General features: G+C 56.0%; 9 protein-coding genes across 9 annotated transcripts; 4 read left to right on the top strand and 5 right to left on the bottom strand.

The window, feature by feature from the left end:
• Positions 1 to 9: 9 nt before the first annotated feature.
• On the bottom strand, positions 10 to 1,817 carry B0T15DRAFT_541435 (Pyruvate/Phosphoenolpyruvate kinase-like domain-containing protein). The gene is made up of 4 exons (XM_062869858.1): positions 1,187 to 1,817; positions 951 to 1,126; positions 545 to 869; positions 10 to 477 (listed from the first exon to the last, which is right to left on the bottom strand). Exons 1-4 carry the CDS (start codon positions 1,435 to 1,437, stop codon positions 279 to 281), a joined length of 951 nt encoding a protein of 316 aa, XP_062719637.1. The 5' UTR covers positions 1,438 to 1,817; the 3' UTR covers positions 10 to 278.
• Positions 1,818 to 4,983: 3,166 nt separating this feature from the next.
• Positions 4,984 to 5,735, top strand: B0T15DRAFT_504998 (uncharacterized protein; the record flags this gene model as incomplete). Its single annotated transcript, XM_062867518.1, has 2 exons — positions 4,984 to 5,222; positions 5,278 to 5,735. 2 exons carry the CDS (start codon positions 4,984 to 4,986, stop codon positions 5,462 to 5,464), a joined length of 426 nt encoding a protein of 141 aa, XP_062719636.1. The 3' UTR covers positions 5,465 to 5,735.
• Positions 5,736 to 8,226: 2,491 nt separating this feature from the next.
• Positions 8,227 to 10,297, top strand: B0T15DRAFT_286124 (uncharacterized protein). Its single transcript, XM_062863637.1, has 2 exons — positions 8,227 to 8,538; positions 8,717 to 10,297. Exons 1-2 carry the CDS (start codon positions 8,405 to 8,407, stop codon positions 10,209 to 10,211), a joined length of 1,629 nt encoding a protein of 542 aa, XP_062719635.1. The 5' UTR covers positions 8,227 to 8,404; the 3' UTR covers positions 10,212 to 10,297.
• B0T15DRAFT_286142 (uncharacterized protein) lies at positions 10,297 to 13,144 on the bottom strand. The gene is made up of 5 exons (XM_062863638.1): positions 12,817 to 13,144; positions 11,654 to 12,730; positions 11,518 to 11,595; positions 11,125 to 11,461; positions 10,297 to 11,063 (listed from the first exon to the last, which is right to left on the bottom strand). The coding sequence occupies exons 1-5, from the start codon at positions 12,948 to 12,950 to the stop codon at positions 10,383 to 10,385; spliced, it is 2,307 nt and encodes a 768-aa protein (XP_062719634.1). The 5' UTR covers positions 12,951 to 13,144; the 3' UTR covers positions 10,297 to 10,382.
• A 273-nt stretch (positions 13,145 to 13,417) lies between these two features.
• On the bottom strand, positions 13,418 to 15,208 carry B0T15DRAFT_487156 (major facilitator superfamily transporter; the record flags this gene model as incomplete). The annotated part of the gene is made up of 9 exons (XM_062866416.1): positions 13,418 to 13,445; positions 13,502 to 14,022; positions 14,132 to 14,197; positions 14,229 to 14,497; positions 14,557 to 14,610; positions 14,643 to 14,720; positions 14,780 to 14,835; positions 14,869 to 15,025; positions 15,097 to 15,208. The coding sequence occupies 9 exons, from the start codon at positions 15,206 to 15,208 to the stop codon at positions 13,418 to 13,420; spliced, it is 1,341 nt and encodes a 446-aa protein (XP_062719633.1).
• A 1,704-nt stretch (positions 15,209 to 16,912) lies between these two features.
• B0T15DRAFT_402533 (uncharacterized protein) lies at positions 16,913 to 18,157 on the top strand (the record flags this gene model as incomplete). Its single annotated transcript, XM_062865168.1, has 2 exons — positions 16,913 to 17,038; positions 17,105 to 18,157. 2 exons carry the CDS (start codon positions 16,913 to 16,915, stop codon positions 18,155 to 18,157), a joined length of 1,179 nt encoding a protein of 392 aa, XP_062719632.1.
• A 684-nt stretch (positions 18,158 to 18,841) lies between these two features.
• Positions 18,842 to 20,108, bottom strand: B0T15DRAFT_487154 (beta-lactamase-like protein; the record flags this gene model as incomplete). Its single annotated transcript, XM_062866415.1, has 3 exons — positions 18,842 to 19,002; positions 19,035 to 19,382; positions 19,427 to 20,108. The coding sequence occupies 3 exons, from the start codon at positions 20,106 to 20,108 to the stop codon at positions 18,842 to 18,844; spliced, it is 1,191 nt and encodes a 396-aa protein (XP_062719631.1).
• A 291-nt stretch (positions 20,109 to 20,399) lies between these two features.
• On the bottom strand, positions 20,400 to 22,288 carry B0T15DRAFT_286058 (uncharacterized protein). Its single transcript, XM_062863636.1, has 2 exons — positions 22,037 to 22,288; positions 20,400 to 21,980 (listed from the first exon to the last, which is right to left on the bottom strand). The coding sequence occupies exon 2, from the start codon at positions 21,950 to 21,952 to the stop codon at positions 20,468 to 20,470; it is 1,485 nt and encodes a 494-aa protein (XP_062719630.1). The 5' UTR covers positions 21,953 to 21,980; positions 22,037 to 22,288; the 3' UTR covers positions 20,400 to 20,467.
• A 640-nt stretch (positions 22,289 to 22,928) lies between these two features.
• On the top strand, positions 22,929 to 24,127 carry B0T15DRAFT_286019 (uncharacterized protein). The gene is made up of 2 exons (XM_062863635.1): positions 22,929 to 23,427; positions 23,489 to 24,127. The coding sequence occupies exons 1-2, from the start codon at positions 23,069 to 23,071 to the stop codon at positions 23,877 to 23,879; spliced, it is 750 nt and encodes a 249-aa protein (XP_062719629.1). The 5' UTR covers positions 22,929 to 23,068; the 3' UTR covers positions 23,880 to 24,127.
• Positions 24,128 to 25,971: the final 1,844 nt, after the last annotated feature.

The following is a 25,971-nucleotide window of genomic DNA, read 5'->3' as shown; positions in this document are numbered from 1 at the left end:
GTACTAGTGTGCACAAGTCGAACTCCGCCAGGGGGGAGATTGTGACTTGTTGGAATGGTCAAGGTCAGTGCTAAGTACTAATGTACACTATAGTGGCCGGAGCGCGGACGATTCATTGAGAAAACCATTAAGAGTCGGTATTTGCACCGGGGGCTATATCAAACCTTGATCTATGACAGCACAGATAAAGACATTACCCTCTATCTCTATGACCCTCGCCATCTTCTAGTATATCCAAAATGAAAACCCATAACAATATCCTAGCGAGGCCTTTGTTCTTAGGCCTTGGCGCTACCGTTAGCCGCATCCCCGTTTTCAGTCTTCGACTGGGAAGCCGCGGCGGTGTCCAGAATCCCTTTGGCTTCCTTAAGCCCGTTGTGAACCATGTTGGCGAGCCCCCAGTAGTCAAAGACTACGGCGATGGCGCCATAGCCCTGCTGGATCATCATAGGGATCATCTGCGGGACCTGGGCAGCACTATAGTTTACGTTTATTGTCAGTCAAGGAGCCACCGGAAGTTTGGCAGGATGATAAGAGAACTTACCCAACGAGAGGCTTTCCGTATTTCTTGCCGGCTGCGACAAACTTCTGCATCGCTGCCATGAAGGTAGGGTGCGGCTCTCCGCCCAGCTTGAGCTCGAGACCGGCATCGATGCTGAAGTCGCCCGGCCCGAACATCAGGCCGCTTACGCCTTCGACTGCGGCAATCTCGTCGATGTTCTCGATGCCCTTGACACTCTCGACCTGCGGAATGACGCAGATGTGCCGGTTTGAGGTCTGGATGTTGAACGCGTCGTTCGGGTACAGCGACCTGTCGGAAATGCCAGGGGTAAAGGTCCAGGGGCTGAACGACCGTTCGCCCAATGGAGCTATAAGGTGTAGTCTCGGTGTTAGTAGGAACCGCCACTACCGGTGGATCCGATCTGGGCCTGTTGTGCCTTGTGACGTACGGTAAAACGCTTCCTTGATCTTGTCCTTGACCTCTTGGGCGCTTTCACAGTGTGGGATGATGATGCCGGCAGCGCCTGCATCCAGCGCTGTCGACAAAGCGGTCTCGTCGTTCTTGGGAACGCGGACGACCACCATGCTCTTCCCTTCGGAGTGGTGCTGGGCGGCCTGAATGGCGCTGCGGTGTGTCAGTAAATGGCAACAGCAATGGGCTTTTCCCGCGGCTGTAGCGACGTACTCGAAAAGGGTCAAGCGGTCAAACATGGCATGCTCAACATCCAGCCAGATGAAGTCGGGCTGGGTGGAGGCAAGGACCTTCGTGACGAAAACGCTCGGTATCCCTTGTGCGACACCGAGCAATGTCTTGGTTGGGTCTGCTTGTGCTTGACGCAGTGCTTCCCGAAGGTTTCCCGGGTATGTCAGCATCCCAGCGCGGTGCTGTGCTACGGTGTGCAGCGCCGGCTGCTCCGGAAAGGGTCGGCTGGTCATGGCGGCGGGTGAAATGAGATTATGAGGTACGATTACCACTAGAACTAGTATTAAGTGAGGAGAGGGCAAGTGCAAGATGGCAGGCCACTGGGAAGCAGGGGAACTGAGAGAAGGATGAGCGATGTCGGTAGAGCAAATTGCAAAGGCAACCTGAGCTGTCTTATAGAAAATGCATGCACCCACAGGTTCCGGATGCCCAACGTCTAGTGCAGCGGTCGCAATGGGCGATCGGACTTAATCGGACTTGGGGGTTTGCTCGGTCTCCCGGCGTTACGTGTCAGACCGTAGTCTCCCCAATAACGGCCCTTCTTCGCAATGGTCTTGCTGCCTATAGTAGCCAACCCTATGTTGACGTGGTCATTTAGGATTGCTGACATACAGCATCCGCCAAATCCTATCTCCATCTCCGGGCAGGTATTATCTATCGCCTCCCGGACTTAGTTAAGCTGCGCCGCCATGGAGGGTACCTAATTTGAGCCAGTCGGAACAATTAGGACCGAGACGGAGCAACGGTCATGCCGTTCGTTCCCCCGGTTCCCGGCCCTAGTTCCGTCCCTGGTTCATCTGCCGGTGATCCCTGGCTGTGGAACGCTGGACGATGTTACCTACCAGACACGCATCGGACAGCTGCTCCGCACTCTTACTCCGTACTGCAGGAGACCACCAAGATAAGAAGCGACGCCCATTTTATTTTTGTTCACTTGTTAGGTCGCAGCCATTTCTGATGAGAGTACAATTACTGTGGTATGATGGGTAATAAAAACCTCCATGCGGGGTACCCTCGCTGATTCAGGCAATGATACCCACTTATTTCTACACTAAATATACCAAACCACTAGCTAGTATTTTGTATGCATCCCGTTGGCTGCAATAACAGCTTTGCAGCGCTCTGGCATTGAGGCCAACAGCTGCTTCAAGTAGTCGTCCGGCAATGCCTCCCAAGCCTCCTTAACATATTCGCGAAGCTTGTCATACGAGGGCCTTTCTTCAAGGCCATACCGGTCTTCAATCCAGTCCTTCATCCAATTCCAACAGGACTCGATTGGGTTCAAGTCTGGTGAGAAAGGTGGCCACTCCATCATAACAATGCCTCTCTCCCTGAGATCTCCTTCGTCTCTGCAGCTATATGCCCTGGAGCACTATCTTGCATTAAGATTAGATCTTCACCAAGTTATACCTTACATATCTGTATCTAGCCATGAATGACAGGGACAGTTCGTGCGCGGTACGTCTTAGCATTGATCTTCCCCAGTCCTTTTCCCAAAAGAGTCTAGGGCCTTTACCCAAGCCAGAGAAGCAACCCTAGAACATCCAGCCTCCTTTATGTTAATGCTTTTCTATAATATAAGTAGGATCGTACTCTTCACCTTGCCGCCGGGTAATATATTGCTTCCGATATAGCCCGCCAGTAACCCAAGTCTTATCGGTCCCAAGGATCTTTGCCTATTGTTTAAGGGTCCAATGTTCATGCTCTTGCACCTAAGCTAAACGGAGTTGCTAGGTTCGTTCGGTAATCGGTGGCTTCTTACAAGTAACTCGCCGGCGGAAGCCGAGTCGATAAAGGGCATGCTTGATCACCCAAACGCCGAAGACCCTAGCGAAGATAATAGCCGAGAGTTCGAGGAAGCCCATTCGACGAGTCTTTTTGCTGGAATAAACAAACTGAATAAGCTCTTCTTCTTACTCTGGCATTAATGTCCGAGGCCGGCTAGTACTCTAGTAGGCAGTTGTATCAGGAGCGCGAATTGTAGTCCGGATCTAGGCCTTAATATAGCCAGTGATACGATGGATCTCAGCTTGGCTTTTGGCTGCATCGAAGTATAAGACTCGAACGTATTGGCGTTGTTCGGTAGTCAACTGTTTCGTACCACTTGACCCTTATGGCCGTGCCATTATATTGCTGGATTGCGTTGACTGCGTTGACTACGTTGAGTGCGTCAACTGCGATGACTGCGTTGAGTGCGTTTAACGAGAACGAGATGGCTGTCGAAAAAACAGGGGGCTCGATAAGTTCAGCTGATTAGTCAAAACGCGTCGAGTGTTGTGACCCACAGGTACTTGACTAGGGGGTTTTCTTTATGCACGCGACCACAGTACTTTTCGGGACTCCAAGGAGATCAATACTTTAAACTAGTGGAGAAACCGACAGCCATGGGCTCTGCAATACAGTCAGCACTAGATGCCTTCCATCGGCTTCCCGACATGCCTCGACATTCTCGGATTGTCCAACCAATCTGTCTCTTCCGACTTCAATGGCTCTAATGGCTGTTACTAGTAGTTACCATCCTATTGGCCATCAGGGATAGCTGTAGTACTTTTTAACCCGCATCGGCGCATATCACGTAAGTTGTTAGGTGCATGTACACACTGATCTCGCACTTTATCGCTCCTAAAGTTGCCTGCATGTTCGTAATCTGCATTCGAGAGCTTAGTCAACATTAGATACCATACCCGACGCGATGTGGCAACAACTAAGTTACGTACCACGTGCGTACGTCGTATCTAAGGAGGGGGCGCTTCGGAAGATGTGGGGTTGTAAAGCACTAAATACGGCAACTTTGGTTAACCAGCGACTGATAGCACGGTGTTGTACACTCATATGACGGTTGAACTTCGCTGGTAGGACCTTTTCATTTGGCAACCAACGTATCTGGCTATCAGCTAGCCTTAAGCCAGTCTCAAATAAGTCTGACGTCCCCCGACACAGAAACTGGTAGTAGGAGAGATGTAAGAGAGTACCGGAACGTCTCCCCAAAGCCTAAGTGATATGTCTCTCACGCCACACGGTCAAAAAGGTTGTGCGTACATCAAGCTCCTCGAGTTTAGTAACAGCCAGCAGGTCTAGCACAGCATGACTAAAGTAGAAACAAGAAGAGGAGGAACGAACTAGTAGAAGGTGCCAGAGTTTGATGAGAAGAGAAGAGAAGACAAGAGCGAAGCAAATTGAGAAGTAAGAAGAGAAGGAGCGAGATTTTTAAGGAGATGCAAAGTACTTTAGGCGGGAGGCCAAGGGAGATAGCAGTGCGATCGATGTTGTATTACAGCTTGTGTCTAACCAGGAGGAGCCTCATTATCGTACGGATACTCTTAGACAAGGAATCTTGGCTAAGACCACAGTCAAAGGCACCAGGTAGGTGGTGGGATTGGAAAGGTATATAAAAACAACGTTGAAGGACTTGGATAGCATTAGCCGTAGTCTGCGCGCCTAAAAGCATTAAATCCAGACCCGTTGCCTAACTCATCGACTGGAACTGAAACAGCCCAGCTCCTATAGGTAAGGTATGAAATACAGCTTACTTGCCTTTATTAGCTAGACTGATCACCTGCCACAGGAACGACACCACCCTACGTATTGTACCTCGGTTCTTGGCAACGGCCCTCGACCCGGAACCATCCATGACGTCATAGCTTCTGCGTGTTCGTCCCCCTCGAACAACAAGTAACCGACTTGTTAAATAAATGTTCCGACCAACATCCCAAACTTACAGCTCACAGCTACTAGTGTCACGCAAAGAGATAAATACGTCTTGATATAGCCAAGGCAATATGTCCGACATCCTCGAGAACGTCAAAGACGCCGTCAACCCCAAGCGGCGCGAAGAAGCCACGATCCCCGAGTACGACGCGCAGAAGCGCGGCCCGTACACCGCTAGCGAGGGACAGCAGCCCGAACAAGTGTCCCCGCCCCGGGCAGAGCAGACCGACCTCAGCAGTGCAGGTGCAAATGCGGGCCACACACGACACAGCGGCTCCCTCTTCAGTCAGAATCTAAACGCAGCCGAGGAGTCTCAGTCTCAGGCCCATCAAAAGGCGCCGAACCAACTCGGCCAAGCTCGCTAGCAACACCGGGTTCAATGCGCCCGAGGGCACCTACGGGCCACACAAGTCGCGTGTTGCCAACGCGCTCGATCCCCGCGTCGGCTCGAACCGCGACGGCAAGCCCAGCCACGGCGTAAGCGGTTACGGAGAGGCGACGGCGCAGAAACCGCTGCATAAAGAGGGGGGTGTGAAATACGAGCTGTCTTAAGCAAGGGAAGTGGGTCAATTGGGATGAAGAGTGAAAGTCATGAGCGGCTGGTGATGGTTTGTCTTTGCGAAGGGGGGGCTGAATGCTTGGGGGGATTAGCGTTGCTCAATAGTAGTTACTGTCGAGGGTCATGATTTTCGGAATTTCTGCCGAAATTTGGGTGCTTAGGGTTGATCTAATCTAGTAGTATGCTGCCGTAAACAGAGCTGATACCCACACAGAGAATGCTATCATCTAAGTCTGTTGTTAGACACTCTTATTAATCTCTATCAACCACCCACCCCCGCCTGCTGATACCCACGACCAGGTACATGTCGCAGTTACAACCAAGGTCTGTCATAGAGAATGATGTGCTCCGGTGCTCTGGTGGCCCATACTTGTAATATGCACAAGGATGGCAGGCTCGTCACCCGGGAACTCGGTGGTGTGACCGGCAATGCTACTCGCTGATTTCAGGTCCGCGGCAACGAGGATTGACGACTAGGTGGTGCGCAGCATGGCGTACAACACTGCCCCCTACAACACTGTGGTCTGGTCGCTCAATCGCTGTTTCTCTCAAGCTGCACACTGACGCGTTCTGGGCGTCTGCCGCAGGGGCAGGGGTAGTGATTCTGGTCAGCCCGTTCAGAACAACGGAGAGTCTAGAGCACCGGGTTAGCCAAGTCATTCTCCAAGTTTTCTCTGTTTGATAAGACAGAGTTGTGATGTCGAGCGGCGGAGAGCCGCTTGTGGGCCGTAGCAGCGGCGTAGCTGATGACCAGGGCCACCGAGATGCGATGTGGCTTGATCGTGCGCCCAGTTGGTCTGGCTGTACGGCAAGACTTGTTTCTGCAAACGGCTCCCTCCAAGTCGTGTGCCAACTGAAAACGATACCTGGGTCACCTAGCCTGCATCGTTCCAGACTCCCGCATGTCCGAGGCATCACTGATCGGTCTGTCTTGGCTACCTTACTATTACGGTTCTCTTCCACTTACCACTTCCGATGACCAGCATGCGTCCAGCCCGTGTCCTATATTGCGGGTGAACATTGAAAGTGAAACGACGAAAGCTTTCTGTCTCGACCCTAAAGCCCGGCCAAACAGTATCTGGCCGCGCCGGGCGGCTTCAAGCAGTGATACCCAAACAATCAACCTGATGTATTATATCATATGTTACCAACTTCACAATATCACGCGGGGTTAGCTCAACGGGTGCGAACCTTTATAACTGGTCACGTGCTGGTATATAAAAGACCTTTCCGTTCAATACTGGGTAGTAACCTAGCCAGGTGGTGTCTGGCTAGACTAGATACGTAACTTGAACTTCAAGCAGAGATAACCTGACAAGCAACCCAAGGTATTATATCATCAAACGTCATATATCACCATCTCACATGACGCTGGCGAATCATTATGCTTAATGATAACCTAATGAGTCATTAGATATAGCAGAGAGAATAGAGCTAGGACTCTTCCTTATAAAGCAGCCAACCCAGCTCTCCGCTAAGGTATAGACCCAAGAAAATTCACCGCAAACTCTTTTTGGATTTCCTAGACACCAGACGTTAAATGGCATCCCCAGTCTTACTTTCCACGCCGGCGGAGCTCGCCACATTCATCTCGCAAATTCCCAAATCTAGCACGCTCTGCTTAGACCTCGAGGGCAAGAATCTCAGTCGGCACGGGACCTCGACTCTTTGAACTGTGCTCGTACACCCGGCTGGACCAACAGCTACTGTTGACGTCCAGACCCTCGCACACTCGGCTTTCACCACTCCCCGTGCCAACGGGAACACTCTTCGAACGATCCTCGAGGATCGCGACGTCCCCAAACTCCTCTGGGACGTCCGCAACGATGCCGATGCCCTGTGGGCTCACCATCGGGTACACCTCGCGCGCGGGGGTCGTAGACGTCCAGTTGTTTGAGAATGCCGTCCGGGACGGTTATAAGACATATATCTCCACGGGCTCAGCAAATGTGTGGAGAGAGACCTGAAGCTCGGCTTCGAGAAGCGCAACCTCTGGCTGCAAACGAAGCGAGAAGTGCAGGCTCTTATGTCCAGCATACGCAGGCCGCCTCGATGCTGTGTGGCTAGAAGAGGCTAAAGCCGAGAGCGCTAGTCGCGTGGCCGAAGCCTGTAGACGCATAGACTCAGGAGATGCAGCCCATGATAGTTCAGAGTCACAGAGCTAAGGAGCGGCAAAGATACACTAGTGACTGCTGATTGGTAGCAACGGAGAGACCTCGCCCATTCGGCAATCTAGCGCGGATGGTACTACTGTATAATAACCTAGCTGGGCATCACAGTGCAGCTTGTAAGCTTGCTCCCTCAGCCTTCCACAATCATATGGTCCGCTGAGCAAACTCGATACTAACTGACCTTTATTATTAGGACAAGACTCACCTCAGACAAGCAACGGGAAGGCACCAACCTTGGCGGAGTGAGTAGGGTAGGGTGTGCTGTTGGATGAGGGATACGCACTACGCAGATTGCAGGGTGCAGAGCTGCAGGTCGGAGGTAAAAGAGGGAGTGTCATGCGGTACGAAGAAGAAGATAATCATGATATAGCCTAGGCAAACCAGGGAACTGACGTATATATGGGAGAAGCGGAAATGGATAGTGAACATAATAATAATGAAGACCATGAAGGGCGAAAGCCTTCTTGGTGTTGAACCTGCAGTGCCCCGCTTCTGGCAAGTGTTCCCGTCGAGAGAAGAGACGACCTATGCCAATTGCCCGACAGCTGGCGGACAGCTCCTGGCCCCTCGGAATCATGCCGCTGCCAACCGGAGGGTGTCTGTGACAGGGAGCTTGCAACACCGCTTCACGGAGCTCGCAGCTCGTCATTGGATGCAATTCACCAAGCCGACACGCAGAAATCTGTCATTGCTCCAACTAACTGACCCACACCGCCTAATGCAAGGAGTGTGATCTGAAATATCCGTCCGTATCCTGTGAGAATGGCGACGACACCGAGTTCGGGTGGTGAGTGGAAGAAGCGCTCCGTGGTATCTTCCTTCCTCATGAAAATTGATGATGAACAACGCCCCCGCATCGCACTCTTTCAGCGCAGCGACGAGGTCTCGACGTACCAGTAGGTCTTCCGGCTATGAGAGTATGAGGACGGACATCGCATCGCCCTCCACATTCCTCGGCAGTCCTCACCGAGTCATCTCTCCCATCTGGCATCTCCAGGTCCCCCAATCGCATCATTGATCCTTCACAAACATTCCTCGAACTCAATGTCCAAAAGTCTGACTCGAAACAACCAGACACCATCTGGCCCCGATATCAGGAACAATCGACCCGGCCCTCGACCCCTCCCCAGTCTCGGCCGCATGGCGCGAGATCAAGGAAGAAACCACGCTCACACCAACCTCCCTAGTCCTCCTCCGCCAAGGAAAGCCCTACAGCTTCAAAGACCCATCCATCCGGCGCGAATGGACCGTCCACCCCTTCTTGTTCCAACTCAAGAACCCCGCCACAGACGAGCAGAAGATCCAGATCGACTGGGAGCACGAAGACTGGACGTGGCACGACCCGGACGCCATCATCCGGGAAGCGGATGGGGACGGGAACTACCCAGGAAGCGTGCCGCGGCTGGCGCAGAGTTTGCGGCGGGTGTGGTTCGAGACAGACCTCGGCCCCGCGGGGGCGGGCAAGGTCCTTTCCGTGGGGCTTGAGGCCCTGGCACGGGATCACGAGAGTGGTGCCCGCCAGATGGCGGGTGCGGCCCTGCAGACGCTGAGGGGAGTTCTAGCGGAGATGAATGGCCCTGGCGAGAACGGGTTGGCCGAAGAGTGGTGGGAGAAGGTGCGGTTTGCGGCGTGGCATTTGTGGAAGAATGGACGGGAAAGTATGGGCGCCGCCATCATGAGCGCGCTTCTGGCTGCGCTCGCGGGCATTGAGCAGGTGATGATGCAGAAGAGTTCCGAGCCGGGTCCACTACGCGGTGCCGTTCTCCGCGAATTGGACGAACGCATTGCAGCACGCCAGGAAGCAGCAAAGCGCATCTCACAAGCCTTCACCGCTTATCTCGAGACGAGCTTCCCGTCTAAGCGAGCTGCACACGAGCCAATTTCCATCCTAACCCTCTCCGAGAGCTCAACCATCCGTCAGGGCCTCCGTGATGCGGCGCTCGAGGCGGGGTTTGTGCTCGACCTCCGCGTGCTCGAGTCCCGCCCGCTGTATGAGGGTCTCTCTCTGGCTGCGTCCTTGGCCGAAGATCTCAGCAGTACTACTAGTAGTGGTCCGTCATCCGCTGAGGCAGAGCACACAATAATCATCTATTCCGACGCCTCCGCCGCCCTCGCAGCTTCGGACATCGACGTCGTCCTTCTCGGCGCCGACCGCATTTCCGCCTCAGGCGACGTCAGCAACAAGACCGGGTCGCTCCCGGCCGTGCTCAGCGCAAAGCATGTCTGCCCGGGGGCCAAGGTTTTCGTGCTGGGCGAATCCGACAAGATCGCCCCCCCGGGCCGGCGAGAAGACCACATCGTGGAGGATAACGATCCGTCACAGATCAGCCGGGCCTGGCAGGCCGAGTACAATAGCGGACGGGTCCGAGGTGCAGCCGCCGCGATCCGGAATTCGAGCAGCAGAGACGGCAGGGTCAAGATCGAGATCCGCAACATCTTCTTCGAGTGGGTTCCTGCCGGTCTGGTCGATGCATACGTCACCCAGTCTGGGTTGTGGACGGTGCAGCAGATCGCACAACATTCCGAGAAGCTGCAAGCCGAGCAGGAACGGTTTTTTGGGAGTTTGTAATAATGATATAGCGAAGATTGGTCCCTTTCATCTTGCCAGTAACCCCGAAGCCAGACACACAAAAATAAAGCGTAGCTCATGAAAAGAAACAGTGTCACACCAGCCTGGTATCTACTCGTTAACCCATAGTATACTGCAACGCCATCGCGGGAAACAGCCGGGTCGGACAAACTAGGAAAGAAACGTATTATAGAAGTGCATATAATCAGCCTTCCACCAATCCGACAGCTTGCCATAGGTGGCCGTGACGCTCTTGTAGAACGCGCCGTTCGTCGAGCTCGAGTGGAGCGCCGAAGAGGCCATGGCGCCGTTGGCAGCAACAGCCGTCGCACCGTCGCCACCTCCAAGCATCATCTCTACGGCAATGGCTTGCTCCACTGCCTGCAGATGGCGGAGGAGTGACTCGTCAGACAAGAGCCGATCCTTCGTCGCCGGATCGTGGATGGGATTCCGTAGTTGCTGCGCGAGATACTTCAGGTCCCGCAGGACGCCCGCACAGTCCTTGGCGTACTCGCTGCCCGTCTCGGCTTCCGTCTCGAAGACCTCGCTGGCCCAGCCGACATCCTCCAGGTCCTGGGTTCTCAGGTTTACAAAGACGATCTGATGCATGGTGAGGATGATGGCCGCGTTGAAGACGTTGTGCAAGTCGGGTAGCAGCAGCTTCTGCCGTGGACTGTGGAGATGCATGAGCCGACCAAGCCGGAGGTTGCATCGCGCCGCGTCACTGCAAGCCCGTATTGGCTGGATCGATGGATGGCTTTCGATGTCGAACGGCTGGTCGATGACCAGGATGCTAGCGACGGCTTTCGCAACCGCCATAAGCATCGCCGGCCGGACTGCTAGGATTATGAGCTAGTATGCCCCAGTTAGCATCGTCCGTGCCCCACTACAGTACGCGTCCTCCTCATCTCACCTGGTAGTAGCTCATATGCAGGGCCCAACATGCCCGGTCTTGTCCGAACTCAGCCGCTCCGCTCAGCATGGCCGCCGGACCTTGTTGGAAGCCACTGGACTGGGTGAACAGGTCGGCCGGTAGGAGGCTCAGGGGGTCAGGGAGACGAAGAGACTCTGGTAGATTCTCATGCCAGTTGTGAAGCATCTCCAGAGCCTTGTCGACGCGAGCGGTCGCATTGGTGAGGAGGCGAGCCACCCCAGACTCTCTGTAGCTGCTGTAAACGATGTAGTCGGAAATCTTACATAGCTCCACATGCGCACGCAGGCCATCTGATGGGGGTAGACGCGGTTCGCGGCTAGGCTATTGTTAGCACACAGGACGGCGTGGACAATTTATTGAGGCGGCACGTACAGCGAATCCCTGGGAAGCGGGAGGGTGATAGCGTCATCAGGGGTCGTTGGAGGCCGCCCCATAACGCAGCTTAGCCACCTGAGAACAAATGGTTAGCGGCCCCAGCCGAGGAGTATCAACAGCGGAATGCATTCACCTGTCCAGGACGTATACCGTCCAGAAAGTCCTCACGCCAGTCTCGTCGATCGACACGCCCTTGTGGATGCCGTGCATGACACTGATGGTCATGGCATTGCTGATCGCCATGTACGCCGCGTCTCGCCGGTTGTTCTCGATGAAGTACAAGGCCATGAGCGCAAGCACGGCGATGTCAGTGATGGTATAAGTGGTGCGATCCAGGAGGTTGCCTAGGAGCACGCGGGCCCTGGCAAAATAGTCCTCTCCAAGGTTTCCATCGGCAAAGGATCCGGGCTCCCTGACGTTCAGCAGGCGTGTGAGGGCAAAAGCCGTGTGGTAGAGAGCCAGTGGGAGATCGTAAGGCCCGGCAAGCGGGCGTTGCACAACCGGGAGGGAGGCGAGAATAATGACGCGTTGCGGATCACCGAAAGGCCAGAACCAAATGCCACCGCTCCGGAAGAGGCCGTTCCCGTCCTGCAGGAAGTAGCAGAACTGCGAGACCGCGTCGAGAATCTCGGCCGCGGATGGCAGGATCAGGGGATCCGCATCCGGAGGCAACACCATGGGGCGCGAGTCATGCGTCTGGTACTGGCCCCGAGACTGGAGAAAGGCGGCGTCGGGCTTGCTCTCCTCAACTTCTCTGTTGAGCACGCGGGCCAGGGGCATGGCCGTCGCGACCAACTCCTTAAGCGAATCGAGAAACGTGGCCCCGGATGTCTCGCCGAGATAGCGAGAGGTGCCGGTCGAATCGGCAAGCAACCTCCCGTCGATGCGGCCGGGCCGACGACTGGGCTGCGGGTCGCCATTCAGCGACAGGGAGTCGGCGGTGTCGGCTCGGGACGATGCCGAGGGCGAGGCGACCTGCTGCGGCAGCACACGCGGCTGCCGCGCATCCGGCTGCCGGTCGCCGCGCTCGGCCTCGCCTAGCTGCCGCTCGAGCTCTGCGCACCGCTGCTTCAGAGCCTCCAACTCGCTCCGGGGAATGGTGACCCTCTCGATGGGCTCTGGGTACAGGCAGTCACGCTGGGCGCTGATGCACTGGCGACACGGCCGCTCACCGCTGCACTTGATGCGGCGGACATTGCAGCTGTTGCAACTGTTGATCGCGACAAGCAAAGGTTAGAGCAAGCGCATCTCGCAGCAGCAATGCGGCGGCAAAAGACAGGAAATGCGCAAACTTACGCGGTGGCAACACGCTTCCGCTCGTCGGGCGCAACCTTCTTCCTGCGCGGATTGACGGGCAGACGTGTCAGCGGTGACGGCGTCGAGGTCGATGGATTGCTCTGGCTTCCAGATGAATGCGATTGCCTCGGCATGTTCTGGCATCGGATCGTAGGGGTGGCGCTGCGCGGGAGTCGATTTTTGGTTTGGATTCGATTGATGGTTGCGGCAAGACTGACGGGGAGTTTAAGGTTTCGGTGTCAGTACCCGTAGGTGGAGGAGGCAACAGGCGAAGGTCGGAGCGTCTGGCGGGGGGAGATCGAAGTTGCTCAGTGGGGCCCCCAGGACAACGCTGGTCTCGATCCCTGCCGCCCCCTCCACCCTGCCACCCCCCGGGTCTGAGTTCCGGATTCCCATCCTTCCAATCGAGTCCCCCTTGCCATCCTGCGCCCCTTGTCCGCCAACTCGCCTGTGTGCATCCAGATGTTCGAATTCTGATTGGGAACATGACCAGAAATCGAACCACCGCTTGCAGCCGGTAACAATGAACCGGGCGAGGGCGGCTGCAGCAGAGTGGGGGTTTTCACCGGTTTCACCGAAAGGTTTCGATTTTCCGCTTCGCTCACAAGAGTCTCGTCTCCACCCCTCGTCTCCACCCACCGAGTGCCGTCCGGAAGGGCATACTTGCCGACTTTCGCATGGCCACTGCCTGTTGCGGTCTGCATATCTCTGGTCGTTGGCTCGTTCCATCTCAATCTCCTCGGGCGTCTTCGAGTTCATGACGGCCGCCCTCCGCCTGTTTACTGTCTGCAGCGCGGCCCAGTACGCCAAGAATCCGACCAGTGCCGTCGCAACAAAGCCCAGTGTCACCAGAAACGGTTTCCTGTACTCGGGCGCGTACTCGGGCCTGTACAGCTGCGACCCGATGACGCCGGCGAGGTTCCCCCAGCCGTTGGCGCCCAGCACGAGGGCCCTCTTCCCCGCGGCGGGTGTGTTGCCGCTGTGCCATGCAACGGTGAGCAGGGGCGGCACGTAACCCCCGAAGAGGAATATACAGAGTGCCGCATACCGCCCTGCACTCGTTGGCGCCGTCACAACGGCAACCAGCCTGGCCAGGGAGACCACGATGGCTGCCATGATGTGGTAACCCCGCTCCTGCCGGCGATCCGAACTGAATGCGAACAGGTAAAGGCCCAGTGCGCTGCATACCGCAGGCGGCACAGACGTCTGTTGTGTTGGCTGTGCTTAGCCGGTCGCGTCATGTTCTGCGCATCGCATGCATGCATGCACGCGTGCTGGATGCTTCGACCAATTGGGGATGAGTGGACATGCTTACCAGATTCGCCTCGAGGGTCCGGTATCCCATTCCCCGTACCACCAACGGCAGAAACACGGAAAGGCGCTGGAGGGGACGCTGGCGCAGATGTTGAGACCAACGCGAACCATAGCTTGCCGTCTTTGGCTGTCTCCACCACATCCCTCCTGGTGAGCTTTGGAGAGACGCCGTCATCGGGAGAGCCTGAGCGCACCCGGTCCGAGGCGAAGGCTCGTTCCTGCTTGGTCAGGAACCATGCGGTGCCCGGCCCTGCTGGAAGCCAGAACCAGCTTATCACGGCCAGGCAGCAGGTGGCAGACCCCTCGATAACGAATAGGAGCTGCCAGGGCTTGAGGCGAGGATGATGGATGAGAAAGTTACCATAGGCTTCTTGACTTGTTAGCATCACTGGACATGAGGGTTACGAGGCTGTGGACATGTCCTACATAGTGCTCCGGAGAAGGCATTAGCAATGGCATACTGGCTGTAGAACAGCCCGACTCTGACGGCAAGGTTGAATCGGGAGTAAAACGATCCAGATACATGACGACTGTCGGGTAGAAGCCGGCCTCAAGCACTCCGATGGGCAGGCGTGTCGTAATCAAAGCGGCTAGAGATACTCAGTAGGCGACAAGACACCCGTGGCCTTCGCCGGGAAAGGCACCGCACCTCGTCCTTGGATGACGGCTTGCGTAGCAGTCACCACACCCCACGATATCTGCTCGCTGGCCGTCAGCAGTTGCGTCCATTATTGATACGGATCTCCCTGAAGTTCCATGATGGGAATCCAATGCCGCGGCCCCAGCCACCAGTCCACGGTCGCCGATAACGGCTGGAAGAGGACGAAGGTGATGAAGAAGAGCGGGACGGCGAAATTGAGATCCCGGGGTTGCGCCCCAATATCGTCAGTGAAGCCTTGAGTTTTCATATTAGCACGGCTCCCACGCGGTTGTAATAATTGTATTGTTGTGTTAGTGAGGCGTCACCTTGAGTTTGGGCATTCCCGATGTTGCCTCTATCCAGGCCGTTGAGCAGGTAGAGCAGTGAGAGCATCGGAAGCAGTGCCAGGTCCGTCTTGAGATTGATGCGCCGGGTCATAGCTGCGTATTCCTCACCGTCATCACCTACACAGGAGTCCTCGAAGTAGGGACGTGTGAGAACCCTCCATTTCAAGACTCGGCCGTTCCATCTCGCCGTCAATACTAGTAGTTAGTGGCATTCAAAGGGTCCGAGATACTGTAACTCGTCACCACCAACCGGTGCAGGTCTGAGATGACCGACGTCCACTCATCCAGTGTTTATGTGAGAGGTAGGGTTGGTTCCTTGGCCAATCTGTGCTTCGACAGGCGGGAATAATAGCAGTAAGCACGACTATGTCCTTGCAGCTGTGCCGTAATATCAGGTGATGGAGCATTGTACAGGCACAACAGTACCATTGTAACCATTAGTCCGAGCATTCTGTCTCTGCTAAGTGCGATCTATCCTTTCACATGCTCCATATACGGCTTGTTGCCACGAACTTGTGTGATATCACTCAGCCCGGCACGGAGGACACAAACAACACGGGAACCTCAACTGCCCAGTGCCAACTGTCGTGCAGTAATTGACAAACTGGTCTATGGTCGGTGTCCCTTGATTGACACCACCATCGCCAAGTATGATGGAGGAGTGCCACATGCAACTTCGGCACTTGACCTGTCTGCCAGACTTCCAAGTTGACCGCCCAATACCCATCTTACCAATGGCTGTCAATGAAACAGGAGGGCCGAGGCAAAGCCCTGACTGTAGATCGCGGATTGTACATTGTAGTGATTGTACACCCGGTGTGTACGTGAAGCCGATCCTGTCGAACTGCCGCTGCGGACGGATATCAGATTCAGCAGCCATCGTCAGGGGTAGTGTAAAGTCCTCAAAATTTCAGGCTCGTGTCGGGCCGTGAACGGTCCGGATTCCGGAAAATCGGACAGCCCCACTTGATAACGCTGCATTTGTATGTAAGATACGGACTCCTTGCTGTACTCGAGCCGTACTACTGTGTATAGTACGAATTCAGCTGGTACTGTACATACAGTAAAAAACAAGCGAGGGTCCACTTCCTCAGATCAAGGCCACAACGGCCTGACTCGGGCGCAATTCCATGGTCTCTCTCCTTCAACATCAAGAGGAAGCGAGACATTACATAGTAACGAGGTGTTTCATGTTCGGCCGTACAACTGGGACACCGTCCGACTTAGGATCCTAGATCGTGGAGCAACCTCAAAACGGAGATCAGGGCGTTGCAGCTGTCAACTTCAAGTTGTCTTGTGAGGAAGTGGCCCAAAAATGTGCAACTCCATTCAGGGGGACGCGATACGAACGCAGAAAACCAAACGAATCGGCACAGGCCAATCAATGGTGCTTTTGGTCGGAAACGGGGTAGCTTTGCCCCCCCAACCGCTCCTTCCCAACTGTAAGACCAAGCCACCGGGGTGTTACCGTATGTACGCCTGCCTCAGGCCTCATTTCCCACCAATATGCGCATCCCTGGTCCGATCAGTACCTACCTTACCTCTTTTCCTTGTTCATCATTTTTCGCGTCCCAGATTCCTTTCTTCCTTTTTCCCTTCCCCTCTTGTCGACGCGTGTCGCAAAGGGAGTCGGATCCCATCGATAAGGTTATCCTGGTCCCTGCTTGGCCCTAAAACTTGTAACCTTCCCTTTCGCCGATCGCGACCGCCGTCGCACCGACCGACCGCTTTACACTCTCTTCCAGTCTCACCCCAACGGCCTCGTGCCATCCGCGCATTCGCGCGGGCTCTTCGCATGACCGCTTTACAGAACCTCCCGCAGTCCTGGCGGCGGCTTGTTTTCCTGCTGCCGGTGCTGGTGATTACGCTAATCCTCGCGACTGGGTTGTACAATGGGTCGATTCCCAAGCCGCCAATGCAAGTCCCTTTCTGCTGTCGCTTCCAATGCGCGTTGTCGCTAACCGATTGCACCGCTGCCAGACCAAAGGTGACGTTCGGTGACAAGGCCGACTCTCCGAGCCCCTCGATCCACCAGACCTGCCCCGACGGCCCATCGGCTCTCGACCGCCTGCCTGATGTGATTCGCGCGCTGTGGGCGCCGCTGGTCCTACCTATCACCGCCCCGACCTTCACAACAATCGATGGCGAGGTGAAGCATTTGCCGCCCCCGGGGGAATTGATCCACACCCAGTCCCTTGGGAAGCGGATCTGCATCTTCGACATTGACAACCGCGACTTCACCGGCAACGGCAGCATCTTCTCCGACGAGCTGCCCAGGTGGGACAATTTGGGACACCCGGCAGCAGGCTTCCTGAGTCACTATCTGTACGCCCAGATCCATGGCTATTCGTACAAGTTCATCAGGTCCCCAAAGTATGCCGACCGGGCACCACACTGGTCCAAGGTTCTCTTCACCAAGGAACTGCTCAAGGAATATGACATCGTCGTCATGCTCGATTACGATGCCATGTTCCCGTCGCCCGAAGTGCCTCTTGAGTGGCTCCTCAACTACTGGAAGATTGGGCCCGAGGTTCTGGTCGCCATGGCCGAAGACCCGGCGGGCGAACCCAACTTCGACAACCGCCACAGAGCCAACGTCAACACGGGCTTCATCATCGCACAGGCCGGCGAGCTGACCCAGCGGCTGTTCAAGGACTGGGCCGAGTGCCCCGACGAGACGCGCTACCCGGGCTGCGCCGTCTGGAAGGACAAGCCATTCCACGAACAGTCGGCCTTCAGCTCCCATGTGCGCTACGACTTTCTCGACGGCTACAGCATCGACACGCACCCACAGTACATCAGACACCTCCCATGCAAGGAGGCCAACGGCATCCCCGAGGTTGCAGGGTGCGGTTGCATCGGCCAGTTTGTCCGCCACTACTGGGCACACAAGGAGCTGACGAACCGCGAATTCGGCCACAATGTCATGGCCGCCCTGACGCCGCTGCTCATCGAGGCTGCCTACAGACAACCAGGACACGTCGAGGAATATCGGCGCAAGGTTCTGCAAGGCTCGCAGATCCTGGACAAACCACTCTAGTGAAAAAGATGGAACAGCACACTGTCCCATGCTTTGACAAACCAGCTGGGTCAACAAAGCCTTACTTACCCCGCCACGAGATATTTTACATCATGATTTGCGGGCGGGTCACGCTTTCGCTAGATGTTTCAGTTACCGCGCAGCATCCAGTTTCTTTTGGAGGCATTTGAAGTTTTCTAAGGGCATTGTACTGTACTACCCTAGCCACACTGGGAGCGAGCGAGCGAGCTGCAGCATCGAGGATGATACGAAGATATGTAATACAACAGCTCTAATCCGGTACACTAGGCAGAGCATCTGTTTGTTTTCCGACTACACGGTGACGCGTGATTGGGAACCAGACTTGGGACTGGTGTTGTCTTCTCGATTCAATCCTTTCTTTGAGGCTTCACTTTGCTGCTGCCTGGCGTGCGGCGATGCTCACCTTCTAGATCGGGTTCCGTGGGCCCCAAGACATGCGTCCTGCGCGAGCGCTACGGATAGAGGCAGCCTACCGTGCCCTCACAGCACATTTGAGGCATGCGATGCATGCCAGTCCCATGATACTGACCAGGAGTTGTTGCTCTGGGCAAAAGTATCACGCTTCATGGTGAACGGGGAGGTCTTTCGGTAACTACAACAGTCACCCCTTTTCCATGTCCCATCGAGTTCCAATGTCTTTAATGATCACACCTCGCCTATCGTTTACGCTTTCTCCCCCTTCTCCCCCGCATTCTCATGTCCAGGAGGACCCCAATCGCGTCTCCTCACAACCTCATGGTCTTCCTTCCCAACCGGCCGCGCAAAGTCCCTCAAAAACCGCCACCTCTGCCTCACCCAAAGGCATGCTCCACAAACTCGTTCATCTTCCCCTTGGGAAAAAAAAACTCCTCATGACCAAACAACAGCGACTCGTCATGTGCCGCGGCAAGGAGCACATGATCCTGCGCGTCCCACGCCTGCAGCTTCTCTGCGGTATGCATCACCTCATGAGCGCCATCATGCAACGATTCCTCGCCTTCCTTCAGTCCGACCGGGTCCCAGATCGGCTGGTCCTTCGCACGGCCCCGCCCGCGGAAGATGGCGTCTTCAAAGACCTCGCCGCAGGGACAAGGGTAATGCGAGTCCAGCGGGTGCGGGTTCGACTCCGGGCAGGGTTGGTCGGGCAGGGGGAGGTACTGGCTTGGGCGGATCTCGCCTACATGGTGGATTGCGTCGCCGGCGAGAAGGATGAAGGAGTCTGGGTCTGATGATACGAGATTGGACTTGATACGGGATTGGACTTGATACGGGCGAGGGCGCCGATGTGGCTTGTTGTGTGGCCTGGCGTGCCGAGGAGGTAGAAGGAGCCGTCGCCGAAGTAGTCTAGTGCCTGGAAGCGGCCTATGGTGTGGGCCCTGAAGGGTCCGGAGTTGTTATCTTCTGGTGAGAAATCCAGCTCGATGAGGGCGCGGTTGGCCAGGTCGCTTTCGAGGATGGGTGAGTTCTGGTTTATCGGATAGCCTGGGAGCATGGCCTTTGTGAAGCCTGGTCCGACGATGAGCGAGGTGGAAGGGGGAAACTTGCTGGGGTCGCCGGTGTGGTCGAAGTGATGGTGGCTCCAGACGATGGCTTTGATACTGTTCGGATTAACCCCTCCCTCCTCGAGAATCTCGTGCACGTCTTTCTCTACGCGCAGAGTCCATCCTCCGCCTTTGATCCGCGACAGGACTGGTGAGCTCAGATTCTCCCAGTCCTTGCGGATGCCAAGGTCGAAGATCAGGGAGCGGTTCAGCCCTGGGTGCTGTATCAAGAAGGAGAAGACGGGCACCCCCAGCCAGTCGTAACCTTGCAGGGGCGGGGTGAAAAATAGATGGGCCGAAACCCCTTGGACGGTGCTGTTGGTGTTGATGATGGAAACATCAACGGTGTGGGGAGACAGAGGAATGCCTAGGTCAGGGGCAGGTACGGTGTTCTGAACAGTCTGCGCCATTCTGCGGAATACTTTTCAGTCAACACGGGCTTTGGGCGACTTGTGGAATTGGGGGGGGGGGGGGGGGGGGGGGGGGTGGAGGGGTTTGCTAACATTGAGAGTTGGTGATGGCTGGTGTCAAAGTTGCGTTCCGCGGAATCTATACTTGATACTACGTAGTACTCTTATACTCGTGGTGTCGTCCAAGACGTCAGACTGTTACACTTAATTAGTGACCGTCACTCCATTGCTGCCACTCCTCATGGGCAGCCATCCATTTGCCCCGGGTGGAGCGTTAACTGTACGCTTGTGGGAGGGAAACCTTCCTACTAATCATAACTTGTAATCAGAGAATGACTTGTATCATTTGTTCATAACAACTAGTAGTTCCCGTAGATTGTATCAATGTAGTACGGAGCTTTCTCCATAACGTAATTGAATACATAATACGGATTCGATGAGATCGCGATCTCTTGGTAGTTCAGCCAGCAGTACATGTCCTCGATAAGCTCGTATTCCTCAAACCAGACTCTGAGCCAGCTCTGTAATATCTCAGCTCTTGTCTTCAGGTCGAGCTCATGGTTGATGAACTCCCGCAGCCGGTCAAAACGGAGGCGGTATAGCCGAAGATCGGTTACATCAAAAGATGTCATGTCGACCTCTACTCTACAGTCGGCTAAGGTGACTCCGTCAAAAATCTCGCCTCGCACGGCTTGATACTTCAAGTCGCTAAGCGCGCCCTTGGGATGGTAGAAGTCATTGTGGATAAGCCGCCAGCCTCTGGTGAGACAAGAAAACATTTCGCGACGCTCCTTGTTTATCGTCAGGATGGCACCATCGTTGAGCTCCTTCGCAAGCAGGCCCTTGTCTTTGTAGGTGTTCAGATGGCAGTGGTTGCATAGGAGCCTGAGACAATGCACAGGCTGTCCCATGTCGGGGAAGCGACGGTGCCAAAGAGTCCACTGCCGGAAAGCGCTGCTCTCTTGCCACTTGCCACAGGATGGACAGCGCACGGCATAGAGAGTGTAATAGTCATTGCCGCTGTCTACCCACTCACGGAGAACCCTCCACCGTCTTGGAGCCTTGGGCGCTGGCATCGGCCCAGGAAGCGGGAGGCCGGGGAAGTGCCTCTCCCACAGAGAGGGAAAGGGAAACTGGCGGCTCACCACGACGGGACACTTTGCGTTTCCGCGGAGAATCTGGCCGCCGAAAACGGGCTGTTTCCTCCAGTCGCCCCGCTGGTACCGGCACTCTATGCATCGGCGATTCTGGCGCGATGTGCCGGCAAAAAGCCTCTCGAGCACTCGGTAGTAAGCGACATCGTGGATCGGAGGTTGCTGCGCAAAGGGATGGGGCGGAGGCCCGTGTGGTTTGTAAATCCGACGGGCAACATCGCGCCAATTCTGTCGCCGTTGCTCCTCCTCGCCCGCCCGTTTCTGGATCAGCCTCCATCGAGCGCCGTGGTTGAGGGGCTCCCAGTCGGTGAGGGTGGCCTTTCTTGCCTCGACGCTCCCTGGTGGCGGTTTCCGATATCTCCGGCCCAGAATGGCGCGGTTGTCGAACATCATGTGTCCCCGCAGCTTCATGCAGCCACAGCAGGCGTAATTGATGGTTTTCCACCTCTCGATGGTCCACGGCGGCGTGAAGCTGAAGGCATCATCCCGCTCTGTGAACAGCGGCACAATGCCTCCGTGCTTAGGCTGCAGCTCCAATACCAGCAGCCGTTGGACAAAGTCGTGGTGTATCGGGCTGATCAACGCCCGCCATGCTCGCGATGTCTGGGACAGCGCAATCAGGGAGACCGGGTCAAGTTGGCGGACGATGAGTTGCAGAAGCTCCGGTGGCAGCTGCAGATATGGATCCATGCCGGAAAATGAACCTCTTGGTGGGTTCCTTCGTGTTCGTGAGCGACGGACTAGAGGCAGATGCGGGGTTGAACGGTACAATACAATGACGTTAGCTGTAACGAGACCAAAATGTGGCTGTATTTAGGTGGGTGAGTTGGTGGTTAGAGGGATGCTTATTTTCAGATCGACCAGTGCATGCAGAACGATCGAGTGCCGGTGGTCTGGTTGGCTTCCTTCTTCACTGCTGGATCATGATGGCAGGGCATCTTTTTCTCTTTTGGCGTTTGGCGATCTGGAACTGAAATACCGGCCCCACCCGGCCATGTCGGATCCGCTTCCATGTGAGGAGTGAGAGTCATGAGGACGGCTACGCATCCGTCCTCACTTCCATTGCAACCCGCCAATTATTACTTACGCCCCTGTGGCACCAACGTCCTTTGGACCTGCTTCTCTGGGCCGTCTACCGGGATACACTTTTTGGAAAGATGCGCGATGTCAATGAGCCTTTAGGACCGTGAAAGTCAACCGTACCCGTCTCTGCGGCACTCAAGGTCGGGTGGTATTCGGGTCCGGCTCTAATAATTACACTAATCCCTAATTACCCTAGTGAAGCACGCAGGCACCCGGCATAAACCATGCGCGCAAGTTACTGTGCCGCAGCCGGTTCGATAAGCTCAAGTGGCCAGCCAATCGTGCTTGCAAAACCGTCGGCACGCCCAGTCGCTTACTCACCCGTCGCGCGTCACAGGGTTACCTTCTTCGGGAGCCCCTTTCTCGTTTCCTGGTGGCAAATCTCGCCGACGCCGATGTGGAACAGCTACTGGCAGGTTCTGTGGTGCCGCTGCCACACATAGGACGCCATTCTCTCGAGCTTGCCCAAAAGCCAGCTCGGATTTCACGCTACCATGTCGTGCATGTATAAAGCTGCGTAGGAGCGCCGGAGCTCATAAAAGGCTGACGTGAGACTGCTCCCTGCGGATAGTCAGGTTTTAGCGGCGATCACGGCGTAAATATCCTCGGCCTCATCAAGACGCGCATCGCCGGCTGCTGCCATAGCCTTCATTGCTCTTGAACATCCGCCAGAGGAGTTCTTGGTTGTAAGGAACGGAGGCTAATTGCTTAGACCCGCCCACAATGGACCACCAACAACCCGTCCAGCAACCGTTGCAGCAGCCGTACTACACGATACCAGAAGCGCAAAGAGAAAAGATCGAGCAATTGCAGTACCAGCAAGCGGCATTTGATCCGTACTATGTGCAACCGCCCCTCGCCGATGCCAATCACCATGCCAATGGCCCGCCTGCCGGTTCAGGGCCGACCGTCCTCAGCGTTACACGCGGCGTCGCCCTGAGCGTGCTGGCCGCGATTGTCCTTCTGCTCCTCCTCGTCATCGGCCTCAGCGCAGGCCTGGGCGTCAGCCAGAGAGACTTGAACCAGGTCAAGGGCGATTTAGCGGTGGTTCAAGCCGCGCTCTCCTCTGCGGTCGCCGTCGGGTAAGACGACCACCAGACACCACTGCTTGCATGTCTGAAGTCGCTGACAGACAAACCGCAGCGTCGCAACGACGGCCTCCCTCGCGCCCACGTCGACCAGCTCGGCAGCCGCAACGCAGACCAGCGCGGCCGCCAACGACGTGGTGTGCCCGGGCGCCAATGGCACCGTCTACACGGCGAGCACGGACGGCAAGCGGTTCCGGCGCATGTGCGGCATCGACTACGGCGGCAACGGCGAGTCGGTCGACATCGGCAGCGTCAAGACGCTCAACCTGGACGCCTGCATCGACGCGTGCGCGTCCCGCAGCAACTGCACGGGCGCCGGCTGGGGCGTCATCGAGGGCGACAAGGGCCCCACGCACTCGTGCTGGATGAAGGCGAACCTGACCAAGCCGCACAAGGCTACGCCGGAATGGGCGTTTGCTGTCCTATTGCCGGCGCAGGAGAAGTAGCGTGTGGTGTAGGTAATGCAGGGCAGAGAGGTGTTGATGGTTATTGTGGAATAGAAACATCGAGTCAACTCAATCGCACTTGCGCCGGGGCACACTCGGCATACAGTCAGGAGTAGCAACGACGTTTAGCTGGTCTCCGTCTCACCGCCGCCGCCGATCGTATGCCATCTTGGGTGATGGCGACTCTGCAGGCGCACAATAGTTAGCTGGCGGAGCCCCTTCCTAGCCCGAGATCGCCGCGTTCCGGGGCCATGGTCGAGCCGTCTGCCGATGAGCCATGTACCTGTGCGCTCCCGCACGTCGCTTTCCGTCCCGACGCCGAGCACGGACACACATCTGTCAGCGACTCAGCAACGCGGTTCCAAGTTGTGCGACGCAGATTACAGTGTCAGCAACCGGGTTTTCTGCTCCGGCTGGACGGCGCAGCGTCGGCTAGATCCTGGCCTCGCGAGTCGTTCTCGAACTCAATGCTAGCCTCCAGATAAGCAACCTATCCATGACACAGCCGATCTGTAGATTTCTGGCCGGCCGACAAGGATATGTCGGGCCTTCATTTAGGTACCAAAACCTCGCCCTGCCAAAAATGTGAGAAAACGCCTCAACGAGTTTCAACGAAAGGCACCTTGCACTCACAGGTAGTCAAGAAGTTCCACACTCGAGATTGCGGCCAAGCCCGCAGGCTACCGTGCCATCCCATGGTCCTTTTCTGGAACATCGACGGGGAGTAGGGGGAGGGGATGTTGCTCCTTCCCCAGGATTTCACGGTTGTGGGCTTCAAGTTACGCACGGACGCTCTTAGTATAGACTTTGGCGGATTTTGTGCCCCACTGTGTCATCTCATGCACGGGCGGGGCGGGGCAGTAAAACCAAGCTTAGGTGATCCCGTCAAGTTGATCTGGGTCTCAAAGCTGAGCGCCGAATTTCCATGTGGTGACTGAACAGGGCTGACCATCAGTGGCTCAAATTGGACGGACTTTCCTGTCCGTAAGAAAACTGTTCAGGTACCAGGTAGGTACGGTATGTACGGATTCGCATTGCATGCCAAAGGATTCTGGCCACGTCTGTGCGCAACCTCGGCAACCAGGCAACTTCGACCTTACCAGGGTGAAGACGAAGCGGGCCCACTTGCCAGCCCCGGATCGACGTCCCTGCTTCCCGACTCTGGCACCAGGGAACGCTCCCAAATTTCGGGAGCCTCGTTTGACAAAGGAGAGGTCTCGGGAAGCATCCGTCTCGGGTGCAGCCTCAGCTTCATGAGTACTACTGTGTACACAGTTATTTCGCCTACGTGAGATGCAGCCAACTCTGTGACTCTGTCATGTACTCCGGTAGCGAAGCGAATGCTGTGGCAGTCTTTCATCTTCCTTCTCCCGCGACTCCCCCCTGCAGGACTCGGTCAGCCCCCTTGCAGGCGGCACGGTCATCCATTGGCGAATCCGAGACATCCTCACTCCACGAGAGCCGGCAGGCCTTATAATGCCAAGCCAGGCACAGTCGTGCGACCATTTGCTCTCTCGAGCGAGTCTCACTTGTCTCACAGTTGCCAGCGCCATGCATGCGAAAATCGAGCAGCCAGCACACCGGTCATCCTCTGTCCGATGCCTTCCAGAACAACAGCATCAGGTGGCCAACTTCGGCCGCCGAGCTGTGGCATCGATAGCATTGGGCTCGGCTGTGATTGGCGGTCCTGCGGTCTTGCATTTTGCCGTTTTACCATCTGCATCTGACGGATGGGTTGGGTATGCGCGTCAGCGTCGCTTCCGCCAACCGAACACAATAAAAGGCCAATCTCGAGTTAACGAGCCATTACGTGATTCCATGCGGGGCATACGCAGAGGTACCTAACCTCACAGGGGACTCCGGCAAGGCTCCCATGAGCCGTGAGGGAACTTTTCGTCTGGACTCTGGCCCAAGAATCGATGGCTCCGTTCCACCTGTTCCATCGCCCTAAACTAGCGGAATGCGGGGAGCAGGCCACAATGGAACAAGGACCTCGTTTCCGCTCTAGCGCCGCCCCTGTCAAACGCGATCCCGGCCGTGCTGCTGACGGGAGCGACTGATGATCCCGCCGTTGCGGGAACAGGCAGCCTCT

Source organism: Chaetomium strumarium (genome assembly GCF_033439665.1).
Source record: "Chaetomium strumarium strain CBS 333.67 chromosome Unknown B0T15scaffold_6, whole genome shotgun sequence".
In the NCBI taxonomy this organism is placed as follows: domain Eukaryota; kingdom Fungi; phylum Ascomycota; class Sordariomycetes; order Sordariales; family Chaetomiaceae; genus Chaetomium; species Chaetomium strumarium.
The sequence above is the reverse complement of the archived record's forward strand: the minus strand, read 5'-3'. Positions and strand labels throughout refer to the sequence as shown.